The 20113-nt window shown below is 41.6% G+C and overlaps 1 protein-coding gene across 1 annotated transcript in view; it reads left to right on the top strand.

Moving 5' to 3' along the window:
- CLUAP1 (clusterin associated protein 1) overlaps positions 1 to 20113 on the top strand; it is an 80475-nt gene that overhangs the window by 54094 nt on the left and 6268 nt on the right. The window contains exons 9-10 of the mRNA XM_026065298.1: positions 1288 to 1360; positions 11660 to 11761. Of these exons, the coding sequence (XP_025921083.1) occupies positions 1288 to 1360; positions 11660 to 11761 (175 nt within the window). The remainder of the gene's footprint in view (positions 1 to 1287; positions 1361 to 11659; positions 11762 to 20113) is intronic.

Raw genomic sequence — 20113 nt, 5'->3', positions numbered from 1 at the left:
ACTAGTTCCTAAAATTCAGTCTCTTAATGTCTTGGATAAATTTTAGTCCCAGCTGGATGGAGGACTTCATGAAATCAGTGCAACACCTTCTAGAATTGCTTTGGGCTGCTTAGCAATCAAATAGTACCTTTAGTCTCCTTGTCCATGATGCTCTGCAAAGGCATGCATCCTAGAAGACCAAAATTGCTCTCATCCATTACTGTTTACAGAGGCAGGCACGTTTTCTTCCTAATCCGTTGTGGTGGAATGGAAATGTCTGTCTGTCTTAACTGCCGTTGCCCCTGCTACCATCAGCTTGGCTTCTTCCCTCTGAGCTTTTCATCAGACTCCTAAATATAAAGTAATACTTGCCATTTCTGCACCTTTTCTGCCTAAGAGACACATATCTTACTCGGTTATCTCTGCCAGACTTAGATTTTATAAGTTTCTGTAGGCATCTTTGTAACATTTTCTGTTTTCACTGGAATTCATTTGAATGGGTTGAGAATTGTTGTGATTTGCTTCTCTTACAGCAACCACTGTTCTACCTACCTGCTTCTGTTTGCTCTTAACCCCCTTTGTGTCATAATTGTATTATAACTGATACAATGTACATATGTATATACAATGCACATATGTATATACATATGTACATACGGTAGTACAACATACAATAGTGTGTCTCAGCCTATTTTTATCTAAAGACCTGCTACATTTAATGAAGGAAGTCAACAAACCATCTTGCACAGGGTTGCTATAGTGGTTCGTGTTTACACCCAAATACAATTTTGGCTGTACTTCTAATGCTTAATGATTGGTGTTTTTCCTCCTGTTTTGTTTGCATGTGTGGAAATGTGTGAATTTGTTCTGTTTTAGTTTACGTGTTATGAGGGGACAGTCATTTCACAAACCACTTCCGGGGTTTAAAGGAGTTGAAAACGGCTACCGAAGACTGCTTTCCACAGGAAGTCTTCTTCATTCTGTAATGGCAGTAATTCTCTGTGGAATGAAGACAAGTGAACCCATTTTCAATGTGATGAGTGAGGTTTCAGCCACTGGGAATATGTGGTTGATTTTCTGGGTATATTCTTTATATCCTGACCTTTTGGGCAAAGTAGGTAGGAGCTCCCATACTTCAATTAAGACCTTTTTTTTTTTTTTTTTTTCCCCCTAAGACATTTTCAATGCTGAAATTTTCCGTTCTCACTCTGCCTATGAGTGTCCTTAACTGCTGCAGGACCATCCAAATAGCCACTCAACTGGGCAATGTGGCAGCTTTTCTGATTCAGTTGTTTTCACCTCTTACAGGAAGCAGCCAACATACTCCATCTAATGCAGAACAGGCTGAAGGAAGAGGAGCAGAACCTACTTAAGAGTGGAAGTAAGTTGCATTTCTTCACTATTTGTTCTAGCAGAAAGATTGTTAAGTACCAGCTGCTCTATATATAAGTATCCACTTAAAAGCCTGAAGCTGAGCAGAGATGGGTCAACCACGTGGGAACAGAAAGATAGAGTCAACAGACTATATTGGAAAAAGTGGAATGATAATGACTCGAAAAGGACAGCAGTGAAATTGGTAACCTAACCTCCATAAAATGCTCCTGCGCCTTGCGAATTTTACCTGCAGTGCTGAGGGGTGAGAGCACTCCCTCGTTAAACATACTATGCAATTGCAGAGAGCAGATTTAGCCTTCATTTTGCTATTCAAGCCTGCAAGGACTAGCTGTGGTCTCTGCCATTGTCCCAGCACAATGGAATTGCTTGTGAAAGGTCAGTGTGCTAACAAATTTGGTTAGATTTCATCCAGCAGAATGCTTGCGTGTAGGTGAGTAGTCCCACTGGTGTATGGGACCGCTCGACTGCCTCATGTTACACATGTGTTTGTGTGCCTTGCAAAACTGGAGTACAGCTCTTGTTCTCAGTAGTTTGCCTGCTGCATGTGTGCCCTGGAGTTTGGTTTTGTGTACAGGCTAATTCCTTGTGACATGTGTACCAGGTCATAACTTTCACAGATGAAAAAAACCCTCAGTTTGAAATGCTCTTTAATTTCAGTGATCTTCAAAGAGTGGTCCATGTTGGCCTGCTTGAATTTCCTTGATTTTGGGGTACCTACAAAATGTGAAAGCAATTAAAATTTGGGTTTTTTTTCTTTTTTTCTAAACTAACTTTTAATTAATTAGAATCCTAGCTGAGGATCAGAAGAGAATAATAACCTCTGGAGATTTTGCAGAAAGCTCACAACCCAGATTTTGCTCCTTTTGAGTTAAGCATCAGCAGAACTTCCTCATTAATTACTGTATGAGTTTAATATTGTAATATGTGCATTTTTATATGGTGGAGAAAAAAATAGAAGGAGGATTAATTCTCAGGATCAGAGGAAGTACATGAAAGCTAAAGTTACGCATGATGGTTTCAGTTTGCTGGCAGATATTCTGTGAGCAAGCTCGTGAAAGAGAAAACTCACTCCTTTCTGCCCATCTTTAATCTCATCTCTTCATGGCAGTGCAGTGCAAAGTGAAGAAGTTTTAGCTGAAACATACAGGATGTTTAATATCAATGACAAGAATGTGGAATTGTTTCAAGGATTTTCTTGAATGAGAAATTCCATGGCCTGCTATCTGCCAGGTGCCAGGGTAGGTGTAAGTTCAATAGGGGAAGAACATTTATGATTAGTAGTTAGCACCGTGAAGGATAGTGTGAAGATTTCCTTCACTTGAAAAACTGTTTGGTGATTTTGCATCTCTGAAATACTTGAATCTTGCCTTTTAATGAGTGATAGAGACTATCATAGAGAATATTACCATAATACATCATTATTCAAGTATTTAATTGTCAAAATTAGGATTTATTCTAGTGATAAGAACCCCAGGATCGTGGTTTCATTGTTGGCTCATTTACTGATTGTCCTATAACCCTGGGCAAATGCAGCGATCTTTCTGAGCCTTTGCCCGTCGTCGTCTGCATACAGCTTTGAAGTCTATGGGGTTGCAGAAGTATAACTGAGAGAATAATTTGACTCTTGAAGGCTGTTTCCCCAGGCATGAGCATGGAATACGGCTTCATTACTGGATGCTGTAAGATTAATTTACTGAATTTTGTAAAGCTGTCTGAGACGGCCATTTGCTATCAGATAATGATCAAGTACCAGCCTTTGCTTTCCCTTTAGACCAGACCCCACTCTCCTCCTCTCATTATTAGTTAAATGATGCCCTTTATACAATTCAAAACCAAGATACTTGTTTTGGTAAGAAATGCAGAGGTTGGTATCTTAAATGACATGGTGCCCTGTTAGGGGTAGGTTTACAGAAGGGTTAGTATAACTCTAGGATCCTGGTCACGAGAAAAGGCACATACTGTGCACAAAGGGAAATAAAGAAACAGCAGCAGAATCAGTGCAGCTAAAAAAACCTAAACAACTTTGCCTGCCCAGACCACCCCAAAAGTTAATTATAGTGAAATTCGCACTCGAAATAGAAAGCATGATAAGGGATGGAGTTTCTGCAATCGAGGCTTCCCAAGAGCCCTACAACCTTGGTCCGGCAGTCAGTGATTTTATCAACGTGTACTATAAGCATCATATATATTCTGGGGAAATGGTGTAAAGTGGAACAGGCATGAACACTTAAACCTTATTTTACCCATATTGTGAGATTCTGTATGCCATATCCTCGTCCTAAGATAGGATGTTGCCCTTTTAACGAGAGATGCACGGAAGATAGAGAAGGGCTTTTCCTCACCATCAGAAAGATCTTTCTAAAGTAGGTTTCAGAAAAATGCTTATTCCACTTGCATTTTTAAGTAAACCCACACGTACACAGCAAAGTGCTTTTATCATAAGTTGTCATCTGTATTCAGTTTGTAAAAACGAACAAAAAAACCCCACCTCTGGACTTAAATGTCTGGGCCTTTAAGTCAAGTAATATATTAATGCCTGGTCACAGAGCTGTTAAAGCAGGTCCTGCAATGCCTTGGTCCTGCCTACATAATGTGCTCTGGAGTCAAAGGGATTACCTTCTTTCCCATGCAGCCTCCCTCGGTGGAAAGCAGGCAAGCTGGCCTGGTGTCTCCTAATACCCTAAGACTCTCCATGTGAATCTTCAAGGTCCCCGAGTGGTGCTATTAGCTTCTTTTGAATAGACTTCTTGTTTTCCTGCACAAAGGTGTTTCCAGATAGTGGTCCAGTGCCTCCTGCAAGGGAAGGGAAAGGTTCTCCAAGTCCCGTTACACTTTGTCCCCAAGAGCTGCAAACCACTTAATGAGGCTCTTCCAACAGCATAAACAGGAATCTGTTGATAAATTTGTTACAATTAACTGATAAAAGCATTCGTCCTGTCCCCGTAAGCACTCTTACCTTTGCGTGCCTTAGTAATTGATGCACTTCTCTTGCTGTCTGAATCCTTTGACCTTTTCTACTGCTAATTTGGTAAGAAGTGATTGCAAATTAACAGTTCGTTTCTCTGCAGCAAAAGTTGCCGGAGTTCTAGACAGCTCTCCCTTTAGTTTCAGGCTGAACTAACTCCAGAGAAACCTAAATCATAGCCTATATTTTTTGAAAATGTGTTATGGAAGATAGGTTAAATAGTGCAGGTCCAGGTTAGGAATATAGAAAGCTGCTAGATAAGTCCTGACACTTGCATAAAATTTGCCAAAAGCTTTGGTGTAATTCAGTAACAGCTTGGTTCTTTTCTTCTGCTGGAATACATTGCAAATCATCTCTTATTTCTCACAGAGCATCTCCATAAAACTACTGCACTAAAAAAAGCTAATACTAAGTTATGTGAAAAAACATTCTTAAATTATGTGAAGATGTCAAACTTTAGATACAGATCAAGCTTTTAGTATTATTTGCATGATGAAAATACACGCAATTAAGTATTTGTGGCAGTACAAAAAATGTCTTGCGATGAGTGATAAGAAAATTGCTGGTATTTTTTTGTAATCTTTATTTCACATAAGGCGCTGCTGGAGAAACCAATATACAATGTGGTGTTTGTCATACAGCGGGGTATTTTTGACACGCTTGCTGTCCTTGTAGCGCATCCGAGGTTGGTGCAAGAAACAAGTGCCAACTGACAGGAACGCAGGGCTCAGTTTGACTGTGGAAAATGGAATAATGACTCTTAAAATATTGTATTAGATGCTGCTCAGATGACCACTGTGAAGACCATTGGTAGAACTATTGTCAGACAGAGATACATGAAGAGCTGCTCTGGTAATGGCTTGGTGTGGAAGGAGGGGGCTAGGAAAGTCACTGACCCCAGCAGAAATTCAGGATTTATTTCTTCTGGTTCATCCATGGTTGAAAAAACACGTTTGCTGAGCAAAAAGGAACACGTGGCAAATGTTCCAGCCTAAAAGACACTTTTTGCAGACTAATCAGCTTGTTTCATTTTCCTTCTTTCTGTTAATTTTTGTGTCTGTTTAAAAGTAGAAAATATCAAGTAAAGCAAAAAACTTAAAATATTTGGTTTTGAAAATATAAAAATAAGCCCTCTAAACTTTCAGAATATTTCCTGCATTTCTTTTGGCCAAAGCTATGCTCAGGATTTGATTTCAGTTTGCAAAAAAATTGCTGTAAAACTGCATTTTTTCCTCAATGAATATACTACTTTGTGCAACAACTGTGCCGAGCTTCAGCTAGGTAAATCTGAAAGACTGAAGATGTAATCACAGGTTTGTCAGTGCAGTCCATCAGCCCTGCGGAGTCTCGCTTGGCCTGTAAAACGAATGGATGTTCATGTTACACAGGATTGTGAATTTGCAGTAGTTCAGCGTTGTTCGGCAAAACTCCTGTCCCGACAAGATTAACTGATGCTTCTGTAGAGCTTGGATTCTGCCCGATACACGCCCAAAACCTTTTCTTGGCAAGGGCTGCTTTCTCTTTTGAACAGGCAAGTAAAATGTGCTCAACTTCATCGTCCTGCTCGATTAAGCAAAGCAAAGAGATGTGCTTAGGGTGGCAAATCACGGGACGCTTGCAGTTTGGTGTTATCCTGACTCTCGTGTACTCTCTCTAGTCAGGAATCGATGCTTTGAAGGCTGATAGGCGATAACCAAAAAGCCCTATTGCAACAGCTGTCGCATTTGCAGGGTAGCAGTAAGGCGCTGGGTAATGCCCAGGAGGGCTGGGAGCCCGGGTACCTTTGCTAATGCTCGGCACCCTCGCCAGCGGGGCGCTGAGACCATCTCTCTTTTTGTAACAGGCGCTTGGAGTTCGTCCACAAATCTTGTGTGTTGCCTGCTAGATAATTGCAAATTCGTGTTTTAATTCAGTAGTGCTTTGATGGATTTTTGGCTTTTAAAGACATTAGAAACTGTTATGGTCACTGAGTATGACCTCTTCTGTAAAATGGGCCAAAAAGTATCTTACCTACTCGTTCCTGAGCCAAGACTACAAATCCTGGTTTAAATGGAACTTGTCATTAACAATTATTTTTAATGATTTCAGGTGACAGAGAACTGTTCCTTCCCCAGGCAATGGTTAATTATCCTTACTGTTAAAAATGTGAGACTTGGATACTGCAGCAATAGGCCATTTTGAAATAACCAAGAGATGTAAGAAAATGCCCTTAGACGCAACTCTGCAACATGCTAGTTGGGGTTTATTAGTATGTTCTTGCCCAGTTTTAGTGTGTTAAGGTCTGGACACCCACACTTTCTGCTGAAGTTTGTAGGAGCTGCGGGGGCTTGGAGCTTGGTCACTAGCTCTTGGTACTGCGATGAATTTCTCTCAAATCAGATGAGTTTTTTGGTTTTTTTTAATTCAAATTGCAGAGCTGTGAACATGTAACTGTTCAGGTTGATACACATGACTGGTTTCTCTGAGTTTGAGACAAGACGTGAATATGAGTTTTAGTAAAATTGAGACTGAGACTTTCAAATGAGAACTGAGCTCCACTCTCCCTTAGCTCACATTAAAAATCTCAATCCCCCCATTTTTTTCCAGTTCTGAAATTTCCTTGTATTATTAAATAGATTTTATTTTTGGATCAAGTGGCTGTCAGTTACCCACTTGTTTTTCTCATAATGTTGCTTCACCAAAATCAACACCTTACTGAATTCAGTAATCGCTGTGGAGCCAATGCTTGTGTTTTCAAAGCAGTGATTTTTATTATGAAATTATATGCTAAACAACATTTATATTTAATTCTAAAGCTTCTCACTAAACTATGCGCCTTATGCTCATTATCTGCACCCCAATACCTTATTTTAGTTGCATACATTTACTTGAATATTTATGCAAACAAACAAATCTGTAATGAAATCACTGTAAGTTATTAAATCATACTGTTTTTCTTTCAAACATTGCAAACTACCTAAAATTAAATCATTATCCATATTAATCGGTCCAAGTATCTGCCCCTTTTCTCTCTGGAAACAGCACATGTGCTTTGGAAGCAAATAACGTATCTTCTGAGAGCAGTGTTTTTCAGCTATGGCCAGTATGTACTTTTTACTGCTGAACTGGTTTAATTGACACTAATGTAGTTGATCAACATTTCTACTTCAGAAATTTTAAAATGTAAGGAGAGAGAAGTCCAAAATGCCGAAGTTCAGTATATTCTCTCTGACAGTCTCATACTTTGCCAGTGCTGTCAGTGCATGAGAGCAAATCACTACAGTGGGGAAATGGGCCAAATGCAGTTTATAGAGTCTCTCTGTTGATTGCCTTTTCACAGTAAAAATACAGGGTTTAGTAAACAGACCAGCATTAAGCTCCAGGAAGCTGCCAGCATTGGCTTAAATTTAGGCACATGGATTGCTGAATCACAGTTTATTGTTAAATGTCAAATAATCTTCATGTAAACCCATGCAAATCTCATAAGCCAGCTGCATTAGAGTGTGTTCTGTACTTCATGTACCGGTATGTGTGGATTTGGAGTAGTATGCTTTATCGTATTCATTGCTTTATGCTGATACTAAGAGAAACGTACGTTTTCTCCATAAAGAGTATTCCTTAGCTCCCTGGAATTCATGCATCGTCGTTTCTATTAATGCAGTAATAGCCAGTGAACGACTGTGACTTCTCCTAGGTCAGCAGGTAGTTTCCCTCTATGTGTTGTTAAGTGAAGCTTCCTGACTTGTCATCTTTTCATGAATAACAAGAATATTTTGCTGAAAATTGGACACAGTGGGCATATACGATGAGAAATGTCGGATGCTAGAACCCTGTAGTCCTCTAGATAAGATGGGTCACACAGAGCATTAGCCTAGTGTGCTGTTTAATCCCATTAAGAAGCCTCTGCTCAGCTTGTCTTTATCTTGTGTATTTAAATAAATTTTCAGCAATATGCTCTGCTTCTGCATCCTTGGTATTTTGGCCTGGCATAATTCTGCTCTGCTGGTGATAACTCCAGCAAGGCAGAGCTGGGGTTGGTGATAGCAGCTCCTGAGCCATCCATCACAGAGTGCTGCGTCAGAGCAGGACATTTATTTTTTTGTAAGTGAAAACGTGCTGGATTTCTTTCTAAATGGTTTGCAGGAGACTCACAGGCACAGATTTTATTGATGCTGAATTTGCATTTGCAGTTCCCTTTTTTCTGTTCCTCCAGCATGCTTTCACTATAGCAGCAGGCTTATGCTTCATATTAGAGTTTCAGCCAGACTAATGAAAATCCAAACTCTTGCCATACACTCGTAACAAGAATTGTTTCAAAGTCACAACTTGGAAGGAAAAAGGTTGCACTGTGTTTATGTGCTGCTAATCGCCTGATGAATCTTCCTTCATTTTTTTTATTGAAGAGTAATCCAGGATTTTTAAAGGCAGAAATGAAAGCTAGATGTTCAGTTGCTCTTGGCATTACTTGTTGAGCGTAATTAGGAAACTTGGGCGGTAGAGCTGGGACGCAGGGCGTGCTTTCCAGGGGCTGGCAGTTGTGTGCTATTGCGTCCACATACGGGCTGAACAGGACAGAACTGCAGCTCCATCATTAAGTTTAAACATCTAAGTTAGTGGGCAAGAAAGATAAAAGAAATGTGAATAAGAGGGAGTGGAGAGTAACTAAGAAACCGAGAGAAAGAAAAAAAGGGCTGGGTGAGAAAAAGCTGTGTTTAAACCATCTCCTTCCATAAAGAAAAAGCTTGGACCCCTCCAGCCGTCATTCTCTCTCCAAAGTAGCTACCACTTCTATCCCAAGGCATGGGATCTTACAGCAAGTCCCATTTTCCAACAGAAAAATGTTGTGGGGAATTGTATGATGACATGAGCTTCCTTTTAGCAAGTGGAAGTGGGTCAGAAATGGCTGGAGTGCGAAGGAGTGCGCTATGGGGAGTTGGAAGGGTTCATGTAGTTCAGGAGAGCATTAAGCCACAGAGGAAGATGGGTATTTAGGGAATAACATTTCTATGTATATTAAAGGAAGACGGCAGATTCATTCCTGTTTTTTTTTTTGTCTTCTTACCCCTGCTTTTTCCCAAGGGAATTATATTTTACACTTATATCTGAGAGTCTGCTGCCACAAGTGTCTTTTTTTTTCTTTTTTTTTTTTTTAAAAAGGGTTTCCAGAAAAGTGAAGTATAAAATTAAAGTCCCGTGTTGTAACAGCAGTCCCTACCCAGAGCAGAATCACAGCACTGCACCTCTCTGCCGAGTGAATGCTGTAAGCCTAACGACACCCGAAGCGGTGTTAACTGGGTTTGTCACTTTGGGTTATCAGCAGAAAGCCCTGGGACCATTAGTCTGCATCTCAGCTGGCAACTCGTGCTCAGGAGGTCCCTGGGAAAAGGATAAAGTGCTAATGGGAATGAAACTGAAGTGGTTTGGCAAAGGAATCATATTGGCCCTCTGTGGCATCAGCCCTGGCCAGTGATGCTGGTGGCAGGAGTACCATGTTTGACAAAACCTGAAAAGGAGGAATTGCTGCTCAGAAAAACAGAGAAACAAAAAACAATCCAAAATAAGCAAGACAGCATTTTGGTAGTTGCCTGAGAACCATTGCAGATGAAGCAGTCTTGCTATTTAACATATAGAGCGTGAACCAAAGTCCTTTAGGTAGACTACACATTGCTCTTCCCAAGGTGTTTGCCTGGGCAAGGTCTAAACAAAATCTAGCTTTCCTGAATACCAGGTAAACAGAAACAGTATTCAGGTCACACTGCAGTAAGTGATTCTTTCACTTGCCAAAGAAGAAACTGCAATACAAATAGAAATCGTAGCCAGCGCTGTTATGAGCTTCATAATCTTACCAGGATATCAGATACATCCCTTGCTATTATGTTTTGTCATTAACTTAATATTGCAATGAAAAAAAGATTATGGAAAAATGTCTAGTATTTGTACGTTGCCTGCTAATTAAATATTGCAAAGATATATCAGCTCATTACTAATCATAAATAAAAGTGGTTATTTCCATTTTCCACGCAGACATGTGTATAATTAAATGAGCCTGGGAAAGGATTGCCTGTTTTCTCTAAATAACTAACTGGTATTGTTGTAGCTGCACGGGGTGATGACCTAACACCGAGTCCGGCTGGGTTTGTCACAGGGCTGTTGATTCCACAGGCTTGTGTAGATCTGCCATACGCAGCAGTCCTTGCCAGAGCACCAGCTCTGAGCCGTAGGGTCAGCTGGCGTAGAGGGGTTCATCAGAGAGTATGTTAAGCCTCCGTCAGCTGAGGACCTGCCTCATTGACAGACTGTTTGAGGGCTCAGTCTGGAGAGCCAGGGAGTCTGCAGAAGCAGGTTGGCATGAACAGGAATGGGGAGGGGGGGGCAGAAAAGCCCATGGGATAGAAGGAGACTTAAATGGAGCAGAGCCTCTTCCAAACCTCCTGCCTGCTTCTGAGCCCAGTTGGACAGCTTCAGAGGAGACTTGGAGGAGAATCAGTTCAGTTGGTCATGCTTGTGAGGATCAAGATGGGACTGGTACATCTAACGTGAAGAACAGTCTGCCCTCTTCCTTCTGCAGACACTTTTACACATTTGAAGGTTTTTGCCATCCTTTCATACAACTGAAGGACAATTTAACTCGAGTTCTTAAGGTTTGTTTCAATTCAGTGACTGGGGAACGGGAGTCAGGACTCAGGAGGATTTGATTGGGATAGGAAGGAGAAAATGAAAAGGCAGATTATGAAAATATCTGGAGAAGTTCCTGCACCTTGGGAAGTTCTCCTGTTCTTCCAGGCATTTTGGGTTTAGCCATAACTAATTCCATTTATGTGGGATGTTACATTGTGCTTTTCTAACCTATGATTAAATGAAAGGTAAAGAGTCTAAGGGGACATTTTTTGGTATTGCTTATGTCAGGGTAAAAGACTTGGAGATATATTAATAACACCACAGTTTCCAAAGGCTTTTAAAAGATTTTTATTCTGAAATCAATTGCTGAAATAGCACATTCTGACTGTATATATGATTCATAGCCAGGGAGTATATTTAGAACATTGCCTTTATGGTACAATCTGAGAATTGTCTCAAGGGTTTTTATATTGTACATGCTGTTCATCTCAACTTCTTTGGCACTGATGCCTACAATGATGCCTTCCTTAGTGAGGACCAGGAAGTTGGCTGTTTCCGTGTGCTTGTCAGCAGAGGCAATGCTCTGTCTGCTACCACATTTTGAATTCATCTTGGTCTGTAACAGAGGCAGAGACTACTAGCATGCTCTTGCATCCAACTGCTATTCTGAGTTGTTGTGGGTTGGCTCGAATGATGTTACTCAGCTGCTTTTGTTTTATCCAGATAATGATGATTCTGACGTAGAGATTCGGGAGGATGAAGGATCCGATAGCGAAGAGAGGCAGATAATGAAGCAGCGCACAGCCATGGAGACCAAAGAGCAAGGTATCTTAACCTTTCCTTAGTTTCCTTTATTCAGAAGAACACGCTGAAAGTGTCTGAATCACCTTAAATGCAAGATCCTTTACAGTTCAAGGACATTGCAGAGTCCTCTTGAGCTTTAAGAGGACAGTATTTTGCAGAAAAAATACAATGCTTTCAAGGGAGCATATTCGGGAGTATTTTCTGGAAAGAGTACCACGTGAGAAGAATCCTCCCTTGGTTTTGCCTTGCAGATTCAGGAGTAGCTTTGTACAGAAAGCCTTAGAAAAGTAATTGCATTTCTCATCGCAAAGCATTTCTTTTCCTTTAGCTCTAGACACTAGTCCTGGTAGGGTCATCTTCAAAAGGAGACCTTTACTGAGTTCCTAAAGCCACTGTCACTGACGCAGTTATGGGTGCAAGACACCTGAATTATTTCTTTCATGGAAAGACATCTGGCTTCTGTCTCTGCTTACATGTAGTGAAGTTTTAGCCTCCGACTGCTGATTCCAGTAGACTCTGGGCAATAGGAACTCAAAGAAATTGCTGTCTGAGGGGCTGTGTTTCACTTAGGTGAAAAAAAAAAAAAAAAAAAAAAGTTCTACCCAGCTTACAGTCCAGCAAAATGAAACCACAAAATCTGGCTAGCTCTCATTGGCATTTTTGTCTGTTGTGAGTGATTTTGACCACCAGCAAAAGCCCCTCTGGGTTCTGGATGAAGTACCAGTGCGGATAATTTCATGTGCCAGTACTTCTGCTCAAACCTGTTACTTGGATAGACTGCAAATGACTTTTTTCTGAGCCTAATTCTGCTCTCCCTTCTCTGAGTGAGGCTAGAGCTGGAAGCTGAAGTTTGCAGATCAATATAATTCAAGAATTTTTATCCCTGTTTTCTCTATTTCTTGAAACGTCTTGGAAAATGCCGGAAACCCTGATATTCGCTAATATTTTTTACATTGCAGTTTTTCAGAGAAAAGACTGTACAAAGTTTTTAGGACTTTAGAGGTCACTATGTATAACTGTTTATGATGCCCCATCTCATCGCTTTTCTTAGGCCGGGAGTGATAACCTAGGGACATGGGAACTGGTTGCAGTCAAATAGTCAGCTCTTAACATCAGTTTTTGGAGAAAGAAGCTCTATTATAAAAATTGTAAATTTTGTTACAAGTAAAATTTTTCTAGGAAGACCTTTGTTATCACTAATTACACTGACTGCAAACTCAGCATTAAGTCAATGCTTGTCACGCTTCAAGCACCCGTAATCCCCGAGATGTTTTCTTTGCCATGCTGTTTAGATAGCTTGCTATGCTTTTGTACCTCTCTTCTTTGTACAGTAAACTACTTCTAGCACATAATTATCCTCTGACTTTCACATACTCTGCTGTTTGCTGGCTCCAAGGTCGCTATCCCAGGTTTTACTGTTTCCTTATCTCTGTGTATTTTGGAAGTCACCCTTTAGCTGCTCTGTCCTCTTTCTGCCTTCCGCCTGCTATGAACAGAACTATTGGATCAGCTCCAGGTATGGTAAATGGCTCCTTTTCTGCAATTTGTCCGGAAGAGTAATGACTGTACTCTCCCATTCTTATGCATAGCACTTCAGTCCTACAGTCTTCTGGCAGAGACAGATACAAATGCTGTTAGGCTTTTAAGCTGAGAGTCCTGGGCTCACTTTTCTGCCTTGCTAAGGTTTCTCTTCATAATCTTGAGCCTAGTCACCTAGTCTCTCTAGCTGTATCTATACTGTGAGGTTAAGAGCAGGCTTTCTGTCCACACTGCTGGCTTTGGTTCAAAATGCCTACATTTTTTTTTAAGAAAATTCAACCTTGGGATTTCTGTTCTTCTGGCTCACTCAGTCCTGCCCATCCTTTTTCTGTCCAGACTTTATGAACAAAAACTTGGACTATGTCTAGATAGCGGTCAGGCCAGAGCTTTCCTCCAGGAGCTCCAGCATGATCCAGAGTGCATACTTACATGATGAGCAATTCTAGACTTGAACAGGTTCGGATCTGCACTTGTCTGTGTAAATGGGCCCCTTTGGCCCTGATCCTTCATCAGTAGTGAGGTTATATGTTTGACTGTGTGACCCTCACACACTAATGTGCTGAAGACCATGTCAAGACCTGAGACTAAAGTCAGGTGCTTCAGCTTCTTTGGAAAATCAAGCCTGAACATTTACTGGGCATTTGTCATTAAACACATAGAAAATCTATACATATAGTTCAGCATAGATATTGTTTGCATTTAAAATGTACTTAATTATTAAGGCAGTATAATAAGAACATTATTGTATTAATTATTACTTTCTTTTCCTGACTCAGTTCAAGACATTTCAGTCATTTTCTTTTAAAGAATTGTATTTTCTTAAAAAGTTGTGTTTCTGAGCTGCATCTGCCCTCCTGCTGAGGAGAAACAGGCCACTGTGGTTACTTTCTGCAGATGCTGTGGTTCAGTTTTACATCTCTAATTTCCAGGTTATTAATATGGTAAGAGGAGACTTCCTCCCTCTGTTCGTAATAGGTGGGCAGGTACTCCAGTGTGTTTGGCCATTATAGAGGCAAGATTTGCAGGGAGAGATAATATCTCTTATTAGGCCACTTGGTATAATTGAGAAAAATGGGCACACTTTCAAGCTCAAGAGTCCTTTCACGAGGTCTGTCTAGATGCAGCAAAATTCAAACTAAATGCAACTTTGACACAATTGCTCCTAGTTTTGTCAGTTAAGAGACTTGAAGGGATAGGATTTAGTCTCCCATGAAGCAGAAGAGTGTTAGCAAGGGGAGGCATGACAAACTGCTAGTTCCTGTGGTACAGAGAGAAAATTAAATCATTATTCCCTTCATACAAGGAGGAATAATAAGGGGCAGTTTGAGAAGGAAGTTTTAATGAGCTATGTAGCTTGCATCTCCACTGAGTTCAAGATTTTTAGGCTCTGGTTCAAAAAGCAGAAAACCTGGCTTCAGGAAGCCAGAAGGCTTGTGTTGGTACAAGAAGAGAAGAGGCATGGGGTTGAGAAAAAATGGCTAGGAAGATAGTAGCCAAACTGGCAGATGCTGGCTTATTGAGTTTGTGAAACTACAGCCTGTTTTATAGTGTTTCACAATTGCAGGCAGGTCTCCTGCTTGATGTGGCTTATTAAAATTAAATCCACGTGTCACTAATCATTGCTTTTATAAATAAAAGAATATATTGATCTTCTGTACCTTCTAATTTGAAGGTTGTAAATGTGACTAAAAATGCACAATCCACTTTCATTCCTTCTGGCAAGAGATAAGTGAGGCAGTTGTACAAATGAAATAGCAGATGCATGGAGAAGTTAAGCAGCCCTCGCCAGGGTCACACTATGGGTGAGTGGTGGAATTTGGAATAAGACTGTGTTTCATCAGAGTGCCAAAAAATAAAGAAAATAAATTCTTGCAGTGTCCTAAGGTCTTAATCATCTGCAATGTAAAGAACCCTCTTGACTGAAACGGGCTGTAGACCACTAGTTTGCAGCTGGTTAGTTGTTCATGTGCAGACAGGGTGGATGTCGGGATGAGGAAAGCAAAACCTTGTGCTAGGAATGCAGAGGTTGCCATGCCAGGTCAGGTGAAAGGTCCACTGAGCCTGATCTCCTGTCTCCAGCACTGGCTGAAAGAAAACACCAAGGGGAGAGTGCAAGAACTTCCCTCAGGTGCTCCCCCATCCTCTAGCTGTTTCGACCCCATCAGGGTTTCCTGAGCTGAATGTGATTTCCACATACTTAGTTTAACCCTCAGTAGATTTTTTTTTTTCTAAGAACCTGCAGTCTCCCCTTGAACTAAAGTGAATTTTTAGCATCCGCACTATCAGAAGTGGCAGATTTTGAAGTGACATTGTGAGTACATGTGCAGATCTATCATTTCAGCTTCATTCAGACCAGAGCTCTGAAATGCGTTTTGGAATCATGAATCAATTCAGGATCTCTCCTGTTCCCAGTGTACTACTAGGCTCGTTGTGTAGGCCATGGCAGACTGGTACACGCTGTGCTTGGAACAAGGTAGGCAGTGGAAATGCGACAGAGTGAAACAGAAATGATCTACACTTGCAGAGCTGTGGGACTGTGCCTGTCCATATTAAATCAGCATCTGTTCCTCTATCCATCTTTCAGCTCCCATATCCAAATGTTTTAGAAGCTCATATGCTTCCCTTTGGAATGTTGATGTTAAGTGGCATTTTTGTCCTGTTTGTATTGAAAAGACTGTTTCGCTATCGAGGCAATAACAGCTTCAACCTCATTTGGTATTTATTGTAAGAAGGCAGCTTTATCAGACTCCAAATGCTACTCAGTAAACAGTCAGTCCAAAGTCAAACAATGAGACCTCAGCTTTCTTGGAGCCTTTTACCTTTCCAGAACTGCACCCAGAGGATCAATGTGATAATGATGTGTTGGCAGACAGTTTAGCAAGTGTACTTGGATAAAATCTCAGCCTGTGAAAACCTGCACAGTTAAACATAGCAAGGACAAAAATGTCTGGATGCAGCAGATGAGGAGAATAAAAGTTTTTTGTTAAGAAAGTAAACTGTATCTCCCTGGAGGAAGTAAAACCAAATATGCAACAATGAAACCCAACCACAGGCTGACTCGCCAGTGCCAGCTCTTCCTGCGCTATAGCCAGGCCTGTGCGCATTCCTGGTCCGGCTACAGATGCATTTCACGGAGGGATTGCACATGGAGTGGCACATATCCAAAGCATGCTGCTGCTGCTGCTATGTCAGACATTCAGAGTCTTGAGGTGATGATGATGTTTAGCCTCCCTGTCCTAGTTTTCTTGTTAAATTTGAGCTTGAGAGTGTAAAGTAGGAGCTGACCAGTAGATATGGGCAAGGGCCAGAGATAACTTTTCGCAGTGTGCAGGGTATGAAGGCTGAAGCAGCCCACTTTTTTTTTTTTTTTTTTTTTTTTAGGGGGAAAAGGGAGGTTTGACACAACAGCAAGAAATAGCTCCACCGACCTGTTTCCAAATCCCTTCTTACAATACACAAGCTAAAAAGTAGGAAAGTCATGATCTGGATTTGTTCTCTGTTGAAATGGTCAGACTTCTCTTACAGAAATCCCCTCTCCAGCTTGCGACAACATTCAGACATCTGCTACTGCATTTCTAGAATGCTTTCCTTCTCTCTAGCCTCCCCAAGGTGTGTCGAAACCACAGACGTGCCATAAATCTGAAGGGGAGTGAAGGAATTCGATTAGGAATGTACAACAGCTGCCTGCTCCTTGTTCAGTGCCTTGCTCACATTGAGTTCCTGCGGATGTCACCTGCCTGATTGTTAAAAATATATGTTAAATAATTGATCTATTTCTTCCCTTCTCTCTGATTCCTAAAGGAAATTATATCTAGGAGTCCAAGACCAAGAAACATATGCAAGTGCGTTTATCTTTACAAATACAAGATGAACAGTTCTGCACTTTTTCTCAAAGTGTTGCCTTCCTTTCTATAGTGGAAATGATTCTTGATAGGAAAAACATGCTGAAGCACCCTGCACTTCCCTAGGCATCATTCAAATGCTGTGTGATCCCATCAGCCCTGGTCTTTCCGCTTCTTCCGTAGGAACAGCTGCCTCTTACTTGTGTGCAGCTTAGTGCAGGATATAGTGTCCCTTTTTACTTTTCCAAAGGCATTCCTCCCAATCAGTATATCCAGAAACCATTAAGAAACAGTGAACAGGATGTCCCTGCTGCTGCAGTCAGAGGCACTGGAGCTTGTGTTGTTGGAAGACCAGAAGAAAGTGTCTCATTTAGAATTGCCCACCCTTGGTAATTAAAGCACTCTGCCACTTTGGAAGATTTGTCAAGGGTCTGTTTCACGTGCACCCTTCAGCCACAGACTCAAGAAACTGCCAGTCTCCTTCTGATGTCCCAGCAATTCCAGCATGTCAAGGCCTGAGTCTCAAAAGTACCAGGAATCTGCAGGTCACATACTCGGTGGGGCTTGCAGGTACCCTGCACCTCATGCCTTTGGAGGCCTGCTCCCGGATAGGCTTCGATGTCTGCACAGAAGGGAGAGCTATAGCCTTTTTGTGGTGCCAAACAGGCAGTGGTGAGACAGGTATGAATAGCAGCCTCACCATAGGCTCTACTGGGCTTATAACTCTTCATACCTTTCCTTTCCGTGTAGGGTTTGTGATTATTGTGCTTGGAAGCTTTGAAAACCCCCATCTGATTTCTTGGCAATTAACGCTGGATACACAGCCCTGGAAACACAATAAATCCTTCAATCTGGTCAGACTGCTGCTCTCTTCCTGATGGTTCTTCATGAACCATGACATGCAATGAGGCCTCTTATTGCATGTCTTTGCAAATGGGCCTTGATCCAAAGTCTGTGAAAGTGAGGAGATGAGTGAGTGAGTGAGAGGTTTGGATTTTGCTCTTACCATGGTGGTGGCAGAGGAGGAGAACTAGAGAGGCGTAAAGAATGCGTCATGCAGGAAGGTGTTTGGCTATGTATTAGCAGTATTCGACTTCTCCAGCTGTTTAATAACGTATGAAGTCAAGGGGAACAATTTTCTAAATGCATCTGCTCTCAAAGCAGCTCACAGTCTTGCAGGACTCTACCAAACTGGTATTGATCTCCATGAACTTTTAAAAATGAATTCCTCTTTTGTGAACATCACAAAGTGCAATTTTACACTGATTGGGACTTTGTACGCATGGCATACAGCAGCTCCTTGTGACCATGCTTCTGGAGTGAATGTATTTCTCTAGTAAAGCAAAGCAAGTTCTAATTGCAAACCCCATAAAAACATTTTGGTTAACATCAGGTTAGTCTCTTCTTCCTTGCCTCTTCAGTTCAAGCAGGAAGGAAAAACAGTCAACGCTGCAGGTACTTTAGGAACTACTGTGTTTGAATGCCAGCGCTTAAAGGAAACAAATCTGGGAAGGAAGAAACTTGGCAGAGTTGCTGTTGTGATTTTAACATATTTCTGTGTGAATCTCTGTAGATTCCCATCCTCTAGATAAGAGTCTGAAAAGTCTTTTGCTTTAGTGAGATGGCCAGCTGCTGGACATTACTGGGATTGTGTGCCTGGGGAAAGGGTAGCAGTCAAGCCTTTTTGGAAACACTCAGCACATAATAAGAGTCCAGATCCTAGAAAAGGGGCTGCCATTTGGAAGTCGCAGAAAGTAATTTGTCTTAACTGGAAATAGAGCTTCCTCCCTCAATCTCTTCATCTTCTCCTAACAGAGCTGTGTTCAGGTGCGTGTGCTGTGTCAGCAAAGTTGAGTGCACATTGGGAGAGAAAAGGTTTTTCCATATGCCTTCAGCCCATGTTATGGCAGCTGCAATGCTGGAGGAGAAGGAGAGGCTGTAGGTCAGAAATGGTGGGCTTAACACTGGCAACTAGCTCCCAAGCAAATTTCCTTTTCGGGAAGGTTATAAGAAATAGCTAGAAGTGTTGCTTATCCTGAGCAACAGCTGTAGTGGACTTAATTGACTGTTGTACTTTGGCAATGCCTAGAAAACTCTGCTGAAGTCAGGGCCTTGTGCTAAGGGATGCAAACACTCACGCATCAGAAGGCAGTCCCCAAAGGACTTGCAGATCAGAGAGACCGGGCAAAAGATTTATCCCTGTTCTCTGGGTGAGGAGGTGAAGCGGAGGGAAGGGAGGTGTCTTGTCCAAGCTCACACTGGGAATTTGCATTAAGAGTTCAAGACTGAATGCAGATCTCCAAAGTGAGAGCAAAATGTTTCATCTGCAAGTCTATCTTCCCTGTCATGGTAGGTTGTCCTGACCTCTCTGGTTAAGTGTCACGTCTTGTTGTCAGGCACGGGGTTAACATATACCCTCTGCTGAGTAAGAACATGTAAATCATTCATATCCTCTAGATCCGTTGTAGGCAGCTGCACAGATTAGTACAATGGCAAGCCTCACATGCAGAGGAAAAATTGCAAATGCTCACAGGCTTAAAATCTTGGATATGCGTTCGCTTCTGATCTTTGACGGCTCTAGTGGCTATAAACCGTGGCAATGCACTGAGATTAGATTTGAATCCAAAGGTGCGGTGAATTACAGTCTGCTCGTTACTAGCATTTTACCTAATTATCAGTCCGTACAGTCTGTCCCACCTGAATTCACATTGTCTGTAAGTAAACATAACCGGCTTTCGCCCGCTTGGAAGCTGTATGAGCCTCTGTGGCCAGAGTGGTGCAGCACTAATGTCATAGTGACCTGAGCCCAGCTAAATTGAACCCAATAAATTTCAAGCGACAAACCCCCCGTAGCTGCCAACTCTCCCTGTTCGGTGCAGACAACTTCTCTCTTTCCTGCCTCCCCTCCAGTACACAAATGCACTCTGGCCATCTGTCATGTCTCTTGCTCCCACACAGACAGACTTGTTTATTCAATATCTAAAAAATAAAA

Source organism: Apteryx rowi, unplaced genomic scaffold, assembly GCF_003343035.1.
Source record: "Apteryx rowi isolate R43461 unplaced genomic scaffold, aptRow1 scaffold_225, whole genome shotgun sequence".
NCBI classification, from domain to species: Eukaryota; Metazoa; Chordata; class Aves; order Apterygiformes; family Apterygidae; genus Apteryx; species Apteryx rowi.
This window is presented reverse-complemented; position numbering and strand designations above follow the sequence as displayed.